At 37.8% G+C, this 17,858-nt stretch overlaps 1 protein-coding gene across 1 annotated transcript in view; it reads right to left on the minus strand.

Annotated features, from left to right (window-relative positions):
* Positions 1-17,858, minus strand: part of LOC702140 (cation channel sperm-associated targeting subunit tau) — a 75,130-nt gene that overhangs the window by 18,694 nt on the left and 38,578 nt on the right. The window contains exons 6-9 of the mRNA XM_015110661.3: positions 12,201-12,245; positions 11,149-11,217; positions 8,572-8,651; positions 2,383-2,529 (exon numbers count right to left, since the gene is read on the minus strand). Coding sequence (XP_014966147.3) covers positions 2,383-2,529; positions 8,572-8,651; positions 11,149-11,217; positions 12,201-12,245 — 341 coding nt within the window. The remainder of the gene's footprint in view (positions 1-2,382; positions 2,530-8,571; positions 8,652-11,148; positions 11,218-12,200; positions 12,246-17,858) is intronic.

Here is a 17,858-nt window from a genome sequence, read left to right on the forward strand (position 1 = left end):
TCCTGGGTTCAAGTGATTCTCCTTCCTCAGCCTTCCAAGTAGCTGGGACTACAGGTGTGTGCCACCACGCCCGACTAATGTTTTGTATTTTTAGTAGAGATGGGGTTTCACCATGTTAGCTAGGATGGGTCTCGATCTCCTGACCTTGTGATCCACCCGTCTTGACCTCCCAAAGTACTGGGATTACAGGCGTGAGCCACCGCGCCCAACCCCTTCTCTAACAATTCTTATAAAAATCAGTCACCTCCTTTATTTTCTACCATCTTTTCGATACCTTCATAGTTTATTTCTTAATTTATAATTTATTTGTTTTGCTTTGTTATGTCTCTACTCATTATACTCTAAGTTCTTTCAGAAAAGATACTATGATCTTTAAAGTGATCACTGTGATTCTGAACTAGGTTATTTCAGACCATTCATCTCACCACACAACTATAAATTCTGGACAAAACATTGTCTAAATTGTGTTGGAAAGAATCACTGAGTTATAAAGACAGCAAGGATTTGCATACCAAAGATTCCAGACAGAAAGGAAGTCCAGAGACATGGAGCCCATCATTTGGTGCCATTTTTCCTTCAAGGCATTTATGCCTTGAGATGGCCAAGAAGTTAAAAAGCTGAGCAGGGCTTTGAGATAGAGACATAAGGATGTCAGAACAAAAACCAGAGTCCCGGGCTTGTTGGGATGAGAAGTCCTGGTAAACACCCAGTTGGGACCCCAAAAGGCTTTAAGAAAATGACTGTCTCTTTAAATGTTATGACCTAGTTGCCTCATGTGCCTCACACTAGTCCCAGTCCTGACACTAGGAGTAAGAATAAACCACAAAGAGACTAACCCCCCTCACAGGAACTAAAGCCCAGCTTCAAATCATTTCAATTTCAGTCTTAATTGAATTAAAGTGATCTGGGATTGTTAGTGCTCCTAGCCCAACCGGTTGCCAGATACAAATGTATACCTTCTTTGTAGGAATATGTAATTAAAATTAAGATCCTCAAAACAGTTCTATAAATTTTCAAATACAATGTCTGGCACTCAATCAAAACAACTAGGCATGTGAGAATGTAAGAACTGACTGAAAACTAAGAGAAAACCCCAATAATTTAAATAGACTCCCAGAAGATCCAGATAATGAAATGGTCAGACTCAGATTTTAAAATAGCAATGATTGCTATAAACTGAAAAGTGTACATACCCCAAAATTCATATGTTGAAATCCTAATCCCTTATGTGATACTAATTGGAGGTAGCGCCTTTGGGAGGTAATTGGGTCATGAGGGAAGAGCCCTCATGAATGGGATTTGTACTATTACGGTGAGAGACGAGAGAGATGATCTCCCTCCACAGTGTGAGGATATGGTAAACAGAAGGCCATTTGCAAACCAACAAGAGGGCCCTCAGCAGGGATCAAATCAGCTGGCACCTTGATCTTGGACGTCCCAGCCTCCAGAACTGAAATAAATAAAAGTCTGTTGTTTAAACCATTCAATCTGTGGCATTTGTTATAGCAGCCTGAGCTGACCAAGACAATAATAAATATGTCCAAAGAATTAAAAGACAAGGCTGTGGATTTTGGCAGATAAATAGAAACTATAAAAATGAAGGGAAATTCCATAGTTGAGAAATAAAATAACTGAAATTAAGAATTCAATTGACTTAATGGCAGAATAGAAACAAGAGCTTGTGAACTAGAATATAACTCAGAAGAAAATACCTAGACTGAAGCATAGCAAAAAAAGGACAAGAAATACAGAAAAAAAAAAAAAGCACGAGACCTACGAAATATGTTGGTAAATGAGAAGACAGCAAGAATTATGCTTTATCCCTCATAAATGAGTTTTCACCTCAGCTAGGCACAATGTAATCCCAGCACTTTGGGAGGCTGAGACTGGAGGATCACTTGAGGCCAGGAGTTCCAGACCAGACTGGTCAACATAGCAAGACCTCACCTCAAAAAAAAAAAAAATAGCCAGGCGTGGTGGTAGTGTGATGTGTCTGTAGTCCCTGCTTCTCGGGAGGCTGAGGCAGGAAGATTGCTTGAGCCCAGGAGTTCGGGGCTGCAGTGAGCATAATCATGCCACTACACTCCAACACTCCAATCTGGGCCAAGCTGGGTGACAGAGTGAGACTCTGCTTCAAAACATAAAAATAAAGGGAGTTTTCACCTCTTTATCTGGCATAACACTTTTTCAAACAAGATACCTAAATTGACAAGTAAAAATCAGAAATAATCTCTGAATCAATGAAACAATAGCACCATAATGAAAGTTTCTGAGCCTACAGCAAGCCTATGTCTCAAAGGGAGAAATTAATGTATTATACAAATAACACCTAAGATGAAAATTTTGAGCTCTTTTGAATTTTTTTTTTTTTTTTTTTTTTACCTTTCCCGGGGTTGTTGCTGCAGTTTTTCAAGTCGCACTACAGAAGATGTCTGGTCGGAGGATTGCACAGCTGGAGTCCCAACAGTAACATTCAGGTCTGGGGATAAGAATGCTGGATATTCTACTGTCTGTGGTGTAATAACTTTTCTGCAAAATAATAATAAAGTGAAATATTGAAATTATACAAAAGTCCACTTCCAAAATCAGTGGCGGCTATTACTTTTGAACCCTTCCATCTTTTACACTTTTAGCTCACCTAGCCACCTTGGGCCATCGAAGGCCAGAGCTAGGAAAAAAGCCAAGAGCCAGAGTAAGCGCTCTCCTGATTATCCTTACTACTAAACTCAGACCATAGGCAGCAGGGATGGAAAAGGACAGAAGGGCCTGAAGTTCTAATGAGAAGTACAAAGTATCTGAGCCCAGACATCTCTCCAAATCTTTAGACCCAAATTTCTATCTCTTTTTTTTTTAATTTCTTTTTTTTAATTATACTTTAAGTTCTAGGGTACATGTGCACAATGTGCAGGTTTGTTACATATGTATACAAGTGTCATGCTGGTGTGCTGCACCCATTAACTCGTCATTTACATTAGGTATTTCTCCTAATGCTATCCCTCCCCCCTCCCCCTACCCCACAACAGGCCCTGGTGTGTGATGTTCCCCATCCTGTGCCCAAGTGTTCTCATTGTTCAGTTCCCACCTATGAGTGAGAACATGCGGTGTTTGGTTTTCTGTCCTTGTAATAGTTTGCTCAGAATGATGGTTTCCAGCTTCATCCATGTCCCTACAAAGGACAGGAACTCATCCTTTTTTATGGCTGCATAGTATTCCATGGTGTATATGTGCCACATTTTCTTAATCCAGTCTATCATTGATGCACATCTGGGTTGGTTCCAAGTCTTTGCTATTGTGAATAGTGCCACAATAAACATACATGTGCATGTGTCTTTATAGCAGCATGATTTATAATCCTTTGGGTATATACCCAGTAATTGGATGGCTGGGTCAAATGGTATTTCTAGTTCTAGATCCTTGAGGAATCGCTACACTGTCTTCCGCAATAGTTGAACTAGTTTAATATTTATTTTTAAAATCTATTTATTTTTTGGAATGCATTTTGTGCTAGGTGCAATGTTCATATGGCTATGTATATTACCTCATTCACTTTTCACAGCAAGCCCATCAGCTGAGAATTATTAGATCCTATTTTATATATAAAAAAGCTAGTATTAGAGAGATTAAACAACTCCTCCCAAGGTCTCACAGCTGGTAAGTGGCAAAGCTAACATTTGAACACAGTCTCTTTGACAATAAAGTTTAGATTCTTAAACTGTATTCTATACTATGCATAGTAGTAAGCACCTTAAACTCAGCATGTCCAAAATAGAACTCACCATTTTCCCCTTCTCCAGATACGCTCTTTCCTAAGTGTTCCCTGGTTCAGGAAATAACAGCACCAAATGTATAGCCAATGGTCCCTAAATGTGAACATCTTTTTTCCTCCTTTCCCCTTCTGTCATCTTCCATCTCCAATCAGTCACTTCCTAATTACAGGAGATATAGCTAAACATTCTAAATACTTTACAAATTAGTTTGTTCCTCCGTTCCATTATATTAGTCAGGATTGTCCATAAAAATAGAACCAATAGGATGTATATATACATAAATATATTTATGATAAGCAATTGGCTCATGTGATTATGGAGGCTGGTAAGTCCCAAGATCTACAAAGTAAATCAGCAAGCTGGAGACCCAGGAGAGCCAAAGGTATAATTTTAGACTGAATTCAAAGGCCTGAGAATCAGGAGAGCCAATAGTGTAGTTCCAGTCCAAAGGCTGGTAGGCTGGAGATCCGATCCAGAAGAGCTGATGTTTCACTTTGAGTCCAAGGGCAGGGAAAAGTTAATGTTCCAGTTCAAAGATAGTCAGGCAGGAGGAATTCTCTCTTACCCCAGGGTGAGTCAATCTTTTTGTTTCATTCAACTTATTGGATGAGGCCCACCCACACTAGGGAGAGCAACCTGCTTTCCTCAGTGTGCCAGTTTAAAAGTGAATCTCATCAAAAACACCCTTCTCTCAGAACAATTTTTGACCAACAGCTAGGTACCTATGGCTGCCACTAACATGTCATTAGATCTGTTGCATGATATGATCCAAATGGCAGAGCAGCTTGCATGGCAGCTTGGACCTGTTGCAGAGCCTTCTCTTGTTCTGGGTCCCACTCAAAACTAGCAGCTTTTTGAGTCATCCAGTAAGTGGTTCAGAATAACACACCCAAAGGAGGAACAGATTACCTCCAAAATCCAAAGAGGCCCACCTGTGGTTATTTCTCCAGGTGTTGTATCTCTTTTTTGTTGTAGGAGAAGCCAGATGCAAAAACCCATCCTTCACTGTGTACAGGATATCACCACCCATACCATGGACCCCTAGAAATTTCACTGAGGCAGAAGGCCCTTGAATTTTTGTCATATTTATTTCCCACTCTCTGACACAAAGATGTCTTATCAATAAGTCTAGAGTAGTTGCTACTTCTTGCTCACCGGGTCCAATCAGCACGTCATCAATAAAATGGACCAGTCTGCTATTTTGTGGAAGAAAAAGGCAATCAAGATCCCTGGAAACTAAATTGTAATGTAGGGCTAGAGAGCTGATATACTCCTAAGTTAGGACAGTGAAGGTGTATTGCTCACCTTGCCAGCCAAAAGCAAACTGCTCCTGCTGGTCTTTATTAACAGGCATGGAGAAATAAGCATTTGCCAGATCTGTGGCTGCACTCCAGATACCAGGGGATATGTTAATTTTCTCAAACAATGAAACTACATCTGGTATAGCAGTTGCAATTGAAGTTGTCACTTGGCTAAGCTCACAAGAATCCACCGTCTTCTTCATCTGTCTTCTTCACAGGTCAAACATGGGAGTTAAATGGAGATGTGGTGGAAATCACCATTCCTGTGTTTTTCAGGTCCTTGATGGTGACACTAATCTCTGCAATTCCTCCATGCAGTATTGCTTTCGGTTTACTACTTTCATAGATGGAGGGAGTTCTATGGCTTCTTCTTGGCCTTTCCCAACATAATAGCCTTCAATCAATAGATCAGAAAACCAATGATTCTGCCAGTTACTGAGAATATCTATTCCAATTATGCATTCTAGAACCAGGGAAATACCACTGGATATATTCAGGGACTCACAGAGCCAACTGTGAGATGGACCTTAGCCAAAACTCTATTGATCACTTGAGCTCCATAAGTCCTTACTGCTGTACCACAGTTACATTCAGAGTCTTCCGGAATTAGTGTTAGTTCAGAGACAGTGTCTAGTAGTCCCCAAAAGCCCTGATTGTTCCCTTCTCCCTAGTGCACAATTACCATGATAAAAGGCCACAGGTCCCTTTGGGGAAGACTGGGAGAAATACTAACGGCATACATTTTTGGAAGTATACTAGGGTCCTTTCTTGAGGTGACCCAACCTCCCTCTCATTAAAGGAGTTCTGAGTCTGTAAAGTAGATCAAGTCTGGGAATTGATTGAGAGGTCATGATTCTGTTTTTATGATGCAGATTAGACTTTTGTTCCCTCAACCTAGAACTTTTCTGCTTATACGGATCAGGTTAGAATTCAGTAGGCTTCCTATCTATTCATGTCTAGGAACACAGGATCAGATAGCCAACACCATAGGTCTGCACTACTAAGACCATTCTTATTACTTACTTGATTCTACTGTCCATTATGGTAACCATACCCACCTTGCCTTTGGCAGTTGAGTATCTTCACTTGGTTCCTGCCACCCTGGGACCCAATTACTCCCATTGCATTTAAGTTTCCCAATTCAGTGACTGCAGGTGCCACTATAAAGTCTAGCCCAGAGGGAAGAGCAATCACAGAGCTCTTTAAGGATGCCAGGGTACCCTTCACAAACTCATTTCCCATAGTCATGGTAAAACGTGTGTCTTTTGGACCCTCCCATGATGGGTGAGTCGATCTTAAATGGCAAGTCCACTCTAACATAATTTCTCTGAACCTCTAAAACCCTTCCTCTACATTAATCGAGCATTTCTAACTAATTCACTGTGAGCCATCTTTTGGTTCCTTTTTCAGTCATTCAACTAAACAAGCTATGAGAGCCCTTTCTAACTCCCCAAGCTGCAGCATTAAATGCAAAAATCTCTGCTTAGGCCAGCTGCAGTGGCTCACACCTGCAATCCCAACACTTTCCGAGTCTGAAGTGGGTGGATCGCTTGAGCGCAGGAGTTCGTGACCAGCCTGGGCAACACAGAAAAACCCTGTCTCTACAAAAAATACAAAAATTAGTCAAATGTGGTAACACGTTTGGGAGCTACTTGGGAGGCTGAAGAGGGAGGATTGATTGAGCCTCAAGAAGTCAAGGCTACAATGAACTGTGATCTGTTGCCTGGGCAACAGAACAAGACCCTGTCTCCAAAAAGTAAATAAATAAAAATAATCTCTGTTTAGTAAGTCCATGTCAATAAACTCAGCCTGATCCAACTTTATTTTCCTTCCACCATCATCCCCTGCCCTTAATATCCATCCCTATACATGTTCTCCAGATTTCTGTCTGTATAAATTCAAAAACTCAAATAGTTCTTTTAGAATATATATGGAATATATTCCCGAGGACCCAAAGGAGTAAAATTTGCTCACATTTGAGAAGCATAAACCTACAATGATGATGATGGTAATGAAAAATATTTATTAATTTTATAAATAGGTAACAACTAATTAGGCATTTTGCTATTTGCTACCATGTTCTAAGTACTTTACATGTAACTTATTTAATCATCATAGTAACTCAATTGGGTAGTTTTAATTTTTATCCCATTCAACAAATGAAGCATAAAGAGCCTAAGTAACTTGCCCAAGGTCGTATAGGATGTGAGCCCATGCAGTCTGGCTCTAGGGCCTGAACTCTCAATCACTGTGTCTTGCCCCTGCCAATTACTCTAGCTCATCCCTCGTTGCTCTCCTCCTTGCTCCTAATCTCTTAGCCACTCTCAACTGAAGACTGTTCTCCAACATAATAGAGCCTCTTATGGCTCCCCGCTTTTATTTATGTGCCCTATCAAGAGAATGTGTCCCCTCACTCCTCCAAAATCAGCCAGATGCACTACTACCACTTTAACAAGTCTCACTCTAAGCACTTTCTTTTGTGGAGCCTTATTTAATCATTCTTTCCTCTCCAACTTCCCTAACAAGAATTAGAAGCTCCTTGGCTGTCTCACAGTTCTTTTTTGGTTCTTGAAGGGCTTTTATTCCATTTGCATCATCATAGTAATTATTTTTTATGTTACTTTGCATCAAGGGCAAGGAGAAGGCCTCACATGTCTTTGTATCTGCCATGACTTGGGGATATAGCAGACATTCAATAAATGTTTATTTAATCAATGTATGAAGAAGAAAAATAAATAAACATAAGAAAAAATTCAGCTTTACTATTTCAACAAATCACCAATATCAAATAGATAGAGAATTTTAATGATAATATCCAGTGTTGGTGAGACTATAGGAAAATAAGCACTTCAGAACACGATTTCCCATGCAATACCTAATTCCCTCAATCCCATTTCAGCTTTTTTCCATTTCTTATTCTTGGATAACACTATAGATTAAATCTCTTTCTCAGGTGCTTATTTTTCTATAATCTATTTTTATTGTTGAAATTTCAAGATTGATTAGTATACTATATTTTAAGTTACTTTTGGTTTGCTAATGACTTTTTTTTTACCATAGACTTTTTACAGATGATTTTATAGCAGTTGGAGTGGTGTGGAGGTAAGGGTAACATTACTATACTGCAGGGCAGAAAATTGATAACTATCAGACAGTCTGATGTTAAGTCTCTCACCTCTTTTCCCAAAAGGGGTATCTGCTTAGCCTGCTTTCCTTATTAAGCTACTCCTTCCCTCCTTCAGCCATGAACTTGGCACTCCTTCTCTTCTTTTATCTCCACACATCCTCAACTCCTCTATCCAGGGCTATACTCAGAAATTAAAAATTTCTCCCTGTTATTAAGCAAAACAATTCACTACTCTCTGCACCTCAGAGTCTGCCCCATCTTGGCCATGTCCTGGGGACTTCTTAAAAGAACTCCACCAAAATGCTCCACCAAACGGATTAAAATTGTTTTAAATGTCACATGATCTGACCATATTAACGAGACTTAAAACACTTACGTCACGGGATCTGTTCTTTCTGGAGGTGGTGTAGGATTCATAAACATGGATGGTTCAGTAATTTTCTGAAGAGGTTTTAACTGAAAAAAAAATGTAAGTGTATTTTAGCACTGCTTAGTTACAATTAAAACTCACTAATTGTAATATCACACCATATTAATACCATAATGCTATGAATAACCCAGGACTATGAAATAGGCCTTAAATGAGACATGTAAGGAAATAAGGAATTAAGAGAGGAAAGAAAAAATTAACATTTATTAGGTACTAAATATTTGCCAAGCATTTTATTATACTTTTAATCTTATTTAACTATCTCAATAAACCTATACGGTAAGTAACTAAGCATATTCTACAGATGATACTGAAGATCAGTAATTTGTTCAAGGCTACACAATAGGCAAAAGTCAGGACTTGAATGTAGCTTTGTCTGCCCCCAGTGTAGTGCCCTGTTTACAGTATCACGATAGGTTAAGTAGGGGACCATATCACTGAAAAGTTCATAGATATAAAATCAAGTTTTTATTTTGAACTTTTATTATATATCCCATTTTTTTCCATACAATTCCTTTGTTCCTGGTTTTTAGTAGATTCCACCTACATAAAATAATACTTGCCCAGTTTTATCTGAAAAGAATAACTCTCCTTAAAAATGACTATTACTACATATTATACTTATGTTCAGACACAAAACCTACCTCTGGAGTTGGTGCTCATGTGCTATAACTGTCACAAAAGGAGTAAACAATTAGGGGTCCCTATAAGGCCTAATTATGATAAGAAATTTTTAAAATAACAGAAGAAAAAGTAAAAAATCAAAGCAAAGAAGGGAAAAAAAGCTTGTTCCTTGTGGCTTTCATCTGTATATTCTGATTCAAAATGTATTAAACATCATTATAATATAGGCAAGATTTTAAAACATATTACAGAGACTTCTCAGTTAACATAGTGGTAGACTTGTTTAATAAGGCTGATATCTTCACTCTCAATTCCTAATTTAAAAAGACCCAAAGGCCGGGCACGGTGGCTCAAGCCTGTAATCCCAGCACTTTGGAAGGCCGAGACGGGCGGATCACGAGGTCAGGAGATCGAGACCATCCTGGCTAACACGGTGAAACCCCGTCTCTACTAAAAAATACAAAAACAAAAACTAGCTGGGCGAGGTGGCGGGCGCCTGTAGTCCCAGCTACTCGGGAGGCTGAGACAGGAGAATGGCGTAAACGCGGGAGGCGGAGCTTGCAGTGAGCTGAGATCAAGCCACTGCACTCCAGCCCGGGCGACAGAGTGAGACTCCGTCTCAAAAAAAAAAAAAAAAAAAAAAAAAGACCCAAAACTTTAAAAAGGAAAAACTGAAAGTGAAAAATGATATGCAAATAAAGGTCATTTCCCCTACACAACAGCAGCACTAACAGGACTGCATTTTTGAATACCATAAAACTGATGACATCCAGGAATATTAAGAGTTCTTTCAATATTTGATGACAGTATATATTGGTACAACTTTTCTGGAACAATTCCTTGAAAAGGTCATTGTTCTGGACAAGAATTTCCTTTCTAGGAATCTGGCCTAAGGACATAATGAAAGAAAAGGATATAGGTTAGCACATAAAAGTATTTGTGGCAATGTGGACCTATGGTAGTGAATTTAAAGGAGGAAGTCAAAACTAGGAAGAGATCTTCTTTGGGTTTATTACTCTCTTGATGAATCAAGGAGAGTTCAAATAACATCAGATGTTGAAATAACTGTGGAGGAAAGGACCGTATGAGTACAAAATATTATCTGAATTAGATCAATTACTCCATTTTGTTTTCCCAGAGCAGGATCTCACTGCGTTGCCCAGGCTGACTCATGTGATCCTCCTGCTTCAGCCTCCAGAATAGCTAGGATTACAGGTGTGAGCCACCAGGCCAGGCAATTACTCAATTTTTAATAACTATTTTTAGATGCAGAAATCGACACTGATTTCTTGAATACTGGTGCCTTAAATTACATCAATATGTATGTGTACACACAAATAAAAGCAAGTTTTATTTTATTTTTTTGAGACAGAGTTTCACTCTATCGCCCAGGTTGGAGTGCTGTGGTACGATCTCGGCTCACTACAACTCCCGTCTCCCAGGTTCAAGCGATTCTCCTGCTCCAGTCTCCCGAGTAGCTGGGATTACAGGTGCCTGCCACCATGCCCGGCTAATTTTTGTATTTTTAGTAGAGATGGGGTTTCGCTGTGTTGGAAAGGCTGGTCTCGAACTCCCAGCCTCAGGTGATTCACCCAGCGTGGCCTCCCAAAGTGTTGGGATTATGGGTGTGAGCCACCACGCCTAGCTTAAAATCAAGTTTTATAATAAAGACATGTCGAATAAAATATCATTGCTTTAAAATGTATAAACAAATCATAGTAAAGTCTCATCTTTCTTTAGGCTGAAGAAAAGCCCACATACCCCAAGATCGGGAGGTAAAGAAGCATCTTTTAAAAATATTTATTTTAAATAATTGATCAAACTGAAATAGAGCCTCAGAAGAGGATAATTTGACTGAAGAGTTACAACAGAATAATCTTTTAAAAGCGGGGAACTAACCTGATGTGAAAATCCATAACCAAAGTTTCCATAGGAGAACATAAATTCCACCTCCAGCCTGCAGACAAACTAAACATGTGGTAAATTTTATTGTTTGATCAGGATGATATTTTAATGGAGAAGTGACAAAAAGTGATATTTTTACTTTACAGATCTGTAAGTTAGAAAAGCCAAAGTATGAACCTCCCGACTTTTAAAAAAGCATTTACACAAGGAACTCCTACAGAAGAATTTGAGTTCCTAAAATGTTAAAACCTTTTATGTTAAAGTTAAGTAGTATTATATAATTAAAATATGGAAAATATCAACTTCTAATTGTTACTAGGATTACAATGAGACACTGACACACATATATATACATGTAGATTCATACATGTATATGAATAAATATACATTCATGCATGTATATTTTTAAATATTTACTAACACTCCTCTTACCTCCAGTCCCAGTTTCAGATAAAATTTTGATTTAGACAAGTGATTTCACTTCTCTGAAACCCAGGTTGCTTATATGTGAAATAAAGGAGGGCATGAGAGGTAATAAAGTCAAGTGTCCATCATTCTGTTTTTTATGTTCCTGGCCCCTGTTTTGGCCACTGGCAGCAAAAGTCTCTCTGAATAGAAAGATCAATTAATCTAACTACTAATTTTAAGGACTTAAAAAGAAATTAAATTAAGAACTGTAAACAACTCTTTAGAAACTCCCCAGAGAAAAAAATAATACTTCCTCAATTTAGCAAGTGAGGCTCCTGAGGCTATGCAGTCAAGGCAGTGGCCAGAGGCATTCTACTCTCTTACCCAATGATTTCTAATTTTCTTTATCACCATTTAGCCAAAAAAAAAAAAGAGGAGGAGGAGGAAGAGGAGATTTTTGTTAGTAAATATTGTACTTCCTATTTCATACATTTCTACTATTTCAAACCATGACTGGTACAGTAACTAAAAGAAGAAAAAACATGTAGGCTACAAATAATATCAGAGTAAAGTTACATGAAATGTTAAGAAAATATTACATGCACATAAAACTTAAGAAGTTTCAGGAAAGTCCTTACTACGTTTCTATGCAACACTTGGACTTCTTCAATGAAGCACCCTTTCTAGAAAAAATAAAATAAAAGATTTTAAATATAGAATTACTCATGTATTTCCCTGTATATTATCTAAACCAAGGGTCCCCAACCCCTAGACTATGGAGTGGTACTGGTCCATGGCCCATTAGGAACTGGCTGCACAGCAGGAAATGAGTGGTGGGCAAGCGAGCAAAGCTTCATCTGTATTTACAGCCATTTCCCATCACTCACATTACCGCCTGAGCTTCACCCCCTGCCAGATCAGTGGGGGCATTAGATTCTCACAGGAGCACGAACCCTATTGTGAACTGTGCATGCAAGGGATCTAGGTTGCGAGCTCCTTAGGAGAATCTAATGCCTGATGATCTGTCATTGCCTCCCATCATCCCCAGATGGGACTGTCTAGTTGCAGGAAACCAAGCTCAGGGCTCCCACTGATTCTACGTTCTGGTGAGTTAGTTGTATAGTTATTTCACTATATATTACAATGTAATAATAATAGAAATAAAGTACACAATAAATGTAATGCACTTGAACCATCTCGACCCACCCTCCCCACGCTGGTCTGTGGAAAATTTTGCTTCCACAAAAATCATCCCTGGTGCCAAAAAGGTTGGGGACCACTGATCTAAACCACAAATCAGGTAATATTTCAAATGCACATATGAACCTAATAGCCAAAGTACAAACATAAGGAATGTCCAAAAGAAGAAAATAAAAATTCCAAGTTCAAGTAACAGAAATAAATGTATTTATATTATGTTGTAGACAAAAATGTTCTGCTAAGTTACAGTTCACCTTTTTGAAAGTCTTAAAGGAACTGCCATGCCTACATTGTTTTTGAGGGTGTATTGAGCATCCTTGACATAACTAACTCCATCTTAGAAAAAGACTCCATTTTATATTTTATAGGGCACTTTGCCAATAAGGATAAGATGTTTTGTTTAATGCACAAATAAAAAAATAAAGACTACGTTCAATCAGATAAGGACAGAAACAAGCACACTCTTCCACTATCTGTTTTCAGCAGAGGACTCTGTGACTATAAAAGATTAGGCTTTCAGCAGCTCGAAACAGCCATCTTAACTGACACCATCTTACAGCCACTTGTGATAAGAACTTCACTTCTGCCACTGAAGGTTCTGCAACCTCAGACTCCTCCTTGCAAAACTGATGGACTGCCCAGCCCAGACCAGGGCTCCTTTTGTCTTCTTTGCTCCCCATAGGCCAGTTCGTTAACCTTTTCTCCTATTTCTTTTTCCTCTTGATATTAAATGTTACTTTGTTGTAGAATGTAATGTTTACATATTAAGTGTACTATTAGGTATGTTTGCAATATGGACTGACTTGTGGAGTGGCCTGAGCCTGTGTGCCCGTGGCATGCCAAGTGAACGGGAGGTACTAAGGAGAACTGGCTCCTTGGGAACTCCATGTAGCTTGTGGCTTTCATGATTGAAATAGCATTAATAAAAGCCTGACATTGTCGAAAGACACAAACATGCATGCACCCTCCTGAGAGAGGGGTTACTTAAACATAATTCTACATGATAAGCTGACTCCTGATAGGACTGAGTACTTCTCTCATCTCTCAGGGAGGGCTGGATCTTTCAAACCACGTATCCTTGCTCAATATCTAGTCATCTCTGCTGTTATGAGTAGGTCCACAATTTTCCAGAAGCTTTTTGAGTGCCAAAATGACACCAGAAGTAAAAAATTCCATACCTGGCCTATGTGACAAGTCACAATCAATATACAAAGAAGACTTTGTTTCATGCACAAAATTATTTAAAATATTATATAAAATTACCACTAGGCTATGTGTATAATATGTATATGAAACATAAACGAACTTCATGTTTAGAATTGGGTCTCATCCCCAAGCTATCTCATTATGTGTATGCAAATATTCAAAAAAAAAAAAAAAAATTAGAAGTCCAAAATGCCTCTGGTCCCAAACTTTTTCAGATAAGTGATATTTAACCCGTACAGACATTCTGGAAAATACTATGGGTGTTACTCAAAAAATTAAAAATATCATTACTATATGATCCAGCAATCCCACTTCTGAGTATACATTTAAAGGGATTGAAATCAGTATGTCAAAGAGATATCTGCACTCATGTCAGCACGATAGCCAAGATATGGAAGCAACCTAGTGTCCATCACCAAATGAACAGATGAGTATGTGGTGTATATACCTACATGCAATGGAATACTATGCAGCTTTAAAATAAAAAGAAATTCTGTCATTTGTGACATGGATGAAACTGGAGAATCTTACGCTAAGTGAAATAAGCCAGGCACAGAAAGACAAACACTGTATGATCTCACTTATCTGTGGAATCTAAACAAGTCAATCTCATAGAAACAGTAGAAAGGTGGTTACCAGAGGCTGGGGAGTAGGGGTAGGAATGGAGAAAGGGAGGATGTGTATAAAGTTAGACTGGAGGAGCAGGTTCTAGTGATCTACTGCACTGCCTGGTTAATAATAACGTATTGTATGTTTCAAAATTGCTGAATAAAATAGATTTTCATCATCCTCATTATAAAAAAAGATAAGTTGGTGAGGTGATGGAAATATTAATTGGTTTGATTGAACCTTTTTCAGTGTATACATAGATCAAAACATCACATTGTACCCCATAAATATATGCAGTATTTGTCAATTAAAAATAAATAATCAGCTAAAAAATTAATTTATGGGCAAACAGGAATATATCCATATGGAATTTTATACAGCAGCAAAAAATTAAGACTAGCTAAGTGTATTAATATTAGAAACATACTATACTTAGAAATATAAAGTAATATTTCTACAATCATACATAAGTAGTAAAGTTATGAAAAAATAAGGGAATAATAAATACAAAGTTTTGGATAATCATTTTTTCTTGAGGGAGAGGAAGGAGACAGAAGATGGCAACAAGCAGCAACATAAAGACTTGAACTCTATGTTTATTATAATAAAATAAAGAAAATGCAAAAATCTTGTATTATAAAAGTCCTTTAGACCTCATCTTCTCCCTATGCTATATGCTATGGTTGTCATATGCATTACCTCTCCAAACATTATAAACCGCACAGATCAGGTTATGATTTTTACTTTAAATAGTCACACAAATTTTAAAGAAAGTTATAAGAAAACAATAGTCTTTCCTCTAGCACCTCCATTCTGCTGTTGAGCCCAATCCGCAAATTTTTAATTTCAGATATTTTACTTTTCAGTTCCAGAATACGCATTTGGGTCTTTTTATATTTTCTATTTTTCTGTTTATGTTTATAAGAAAGAATTGGAAAGAAACTCTGAACAATGAAACATTATATTAGAATTGTGGAATGATGGGTGATTTTTGAATTTTAAAAAATTTACCTTTGTATTTTACAATATTAGCATATTATTGATCTTATAAAAATAAATATTGAAAAGTTTGCATATATGCTTCTAGTCTAAGTATTTAAGTTTCTACATTTTCTTGAACAAAAATTAACTAATATGTAATGTCACATATTTTGATGCCTAAATTGCCATAGTCAAAGGAACTTTAGTCATTTCCAAAGATCTTCTCCCAAAATATTTTTGAGACTCTCTGGTTGCTTATATTTATGCATTACTCCATATGTTTATCTCCTTCTTCATCTCTTTCTATGTATTAGAAATTTATCTGATTTTCCCCAAGTTCTTATCATGAAAATTTTCAAACACACAAACCACTCAAAAGACTCCAAAAAATACACTCCATGGAAGAGTAAAGAAATTCAAATATTTGTTTAACAACTGTTAAAATTGTTTAACAGTGTGCCATTTTTTAAAATCTCTGTGTGTGTATAGATATATGTTTGCTGATCTATTTATAACTTGCAATAATCATTACTCTTCATTCCCAATTTTAAAACTTTACTTTGGATACTGTAAAAATAAGAATATTCATACTTATATATCTACAATATCAGTATTATACCCAAGAAAATTAACAATTCTAGAATTTTTTCTAATATTCAGTAAATATTTATTAAATTTTCCTAATTGTCCCAAAAATGTCTTTTATTTATGTTTATGTTTTCTTTTTTGAGACAGGGTCTCACTCTGTTGCCCAGGCTGGGGTACAGTGGTGCAATCATGGCTCACTGCAGCCTTGACCTCACTGGTCTTATGTGATTCTCCTGCCTCAGCCCCGCATGTAGCTGGGACTACAGGCAGGTGTCACCATGCCTGGCTAATTTTTTGTGGGTGTTTTTTTGTGGGTTTTGTTTTGTGGGTTTTGGGGGTTTTTTTGTTTGTTTGTTTGTTTTAGAGAAGGGGTTTTACCACGTTCCCCAGGCTGGTCTCAAACTCCTGGGCTCAAGCAATCCACCTCCCTCAGCTTCCCAAAGTCCTGGAATCACAGGTGTGAACCACCATGCCTGGCTCCCAAGAGAGTCTTTTATAACTTTTTCAAATCTGTATTCAGTCAAATTGGTTGTATCTCTTTAAATCTAGAACAGTTTCTTCCATCTTTGGTGCATTTTTTTTTTTTTTTAATGATCACCACTATTTAAAGAATCTACACTGGTATGTCCCATTTCTGTATTATCTTAAGGTATTGTTTAACTTTTTCCCTACTTACTAAATTCCCGTAAACTTGAAGTTAGTTCTACACTCAGCTTGATTAGATTTGGGTTGAACTTTTTTGTTTTTTGTTTGTTTTTTTTGAGGCAGGGTCTTGCTCTGTCACCCAAGCTGGAGTGCAGCAGCACGATCATAGCTCACTGCAGTCTTGAACTCCTGGACCCAATCAATCCTTCTGCCTCAATCTCCCAAGTCACTTGGACTATAGGCACATGCCACCACACCTGGCTAATTCTGTGTGTAGAGACAGGGTCTTGCTATGTTGCCAGACTGGTCTCCAACTCCTGGCCTCAACAACTCTCCCACTTTAGTCTCTCAAAGTGTTGGGATTACAGGCCTGAGCCACCGCAGCCAGCCAGGTTAAACATTTCTGATGACGATAAGTCACAGATAATGTTGTGTACATCACATTGTATCACTACAGGAAGTACATGATGCTGAGTTATCCACAATTCATTATGCTAAATTCGAGCTCTTGGTTAAAGTGGCAACTACCACATCTCTCTATTGTAGAGGAACATTTCCCCTGCATTGTTACTATGGCGCCATGCAAATATCTTGCTTCCCAATAACCTTTTACCTAATGGTTTTTGGTGCCATTACTAAATATTGACTGAATTAATCATTATTCATTATAAAGAGTTGCAAAAACAATAATATGTAATTCTTTCATTACTTCCACATTCATAAACTGGTATTCTTTTGTTTTAAAAATTTCCTTTTTCTTCCTATGCCACCTCTTTTCTTTTCTTTTTTGAAGATTATCATGGAGTCATGAATTTTCCTTTATTCAGAATGTTGTAATTATGTTCAAGTTATTCTGAAGTTGGCCAATAGGAGTCCCTGCAATCTGGCTGTTGACATAACCCCATTAGTCTTTGAAGACTTCCTTGCTGTATGCAACAAAAAATATTCCTGAAAATACTTTAGGTTGTTTGTACTTATTCACTAATCAATAAGTTCTTGACTCTGAGTTCAACACAACCACAAAATGAGCTGCTGGAAAGTGAAAAGGACTCCTAGAAAGGAGAAAA

This window comes from Macaca mulatta, chromosome 12 (assembly GCF_049350105.2).
Source record: "Macaca mulatta isolate MMU2019108-1 chromosome 12, T2T-MMU8v2.0, whole genome shotgun sequence".
Taxonomy (NCBI): Eukaryota; Metazoa; Chordata; class Mammalia; order Primates; family Cercopithecidae; genus Macaca; species Macaca mulatta.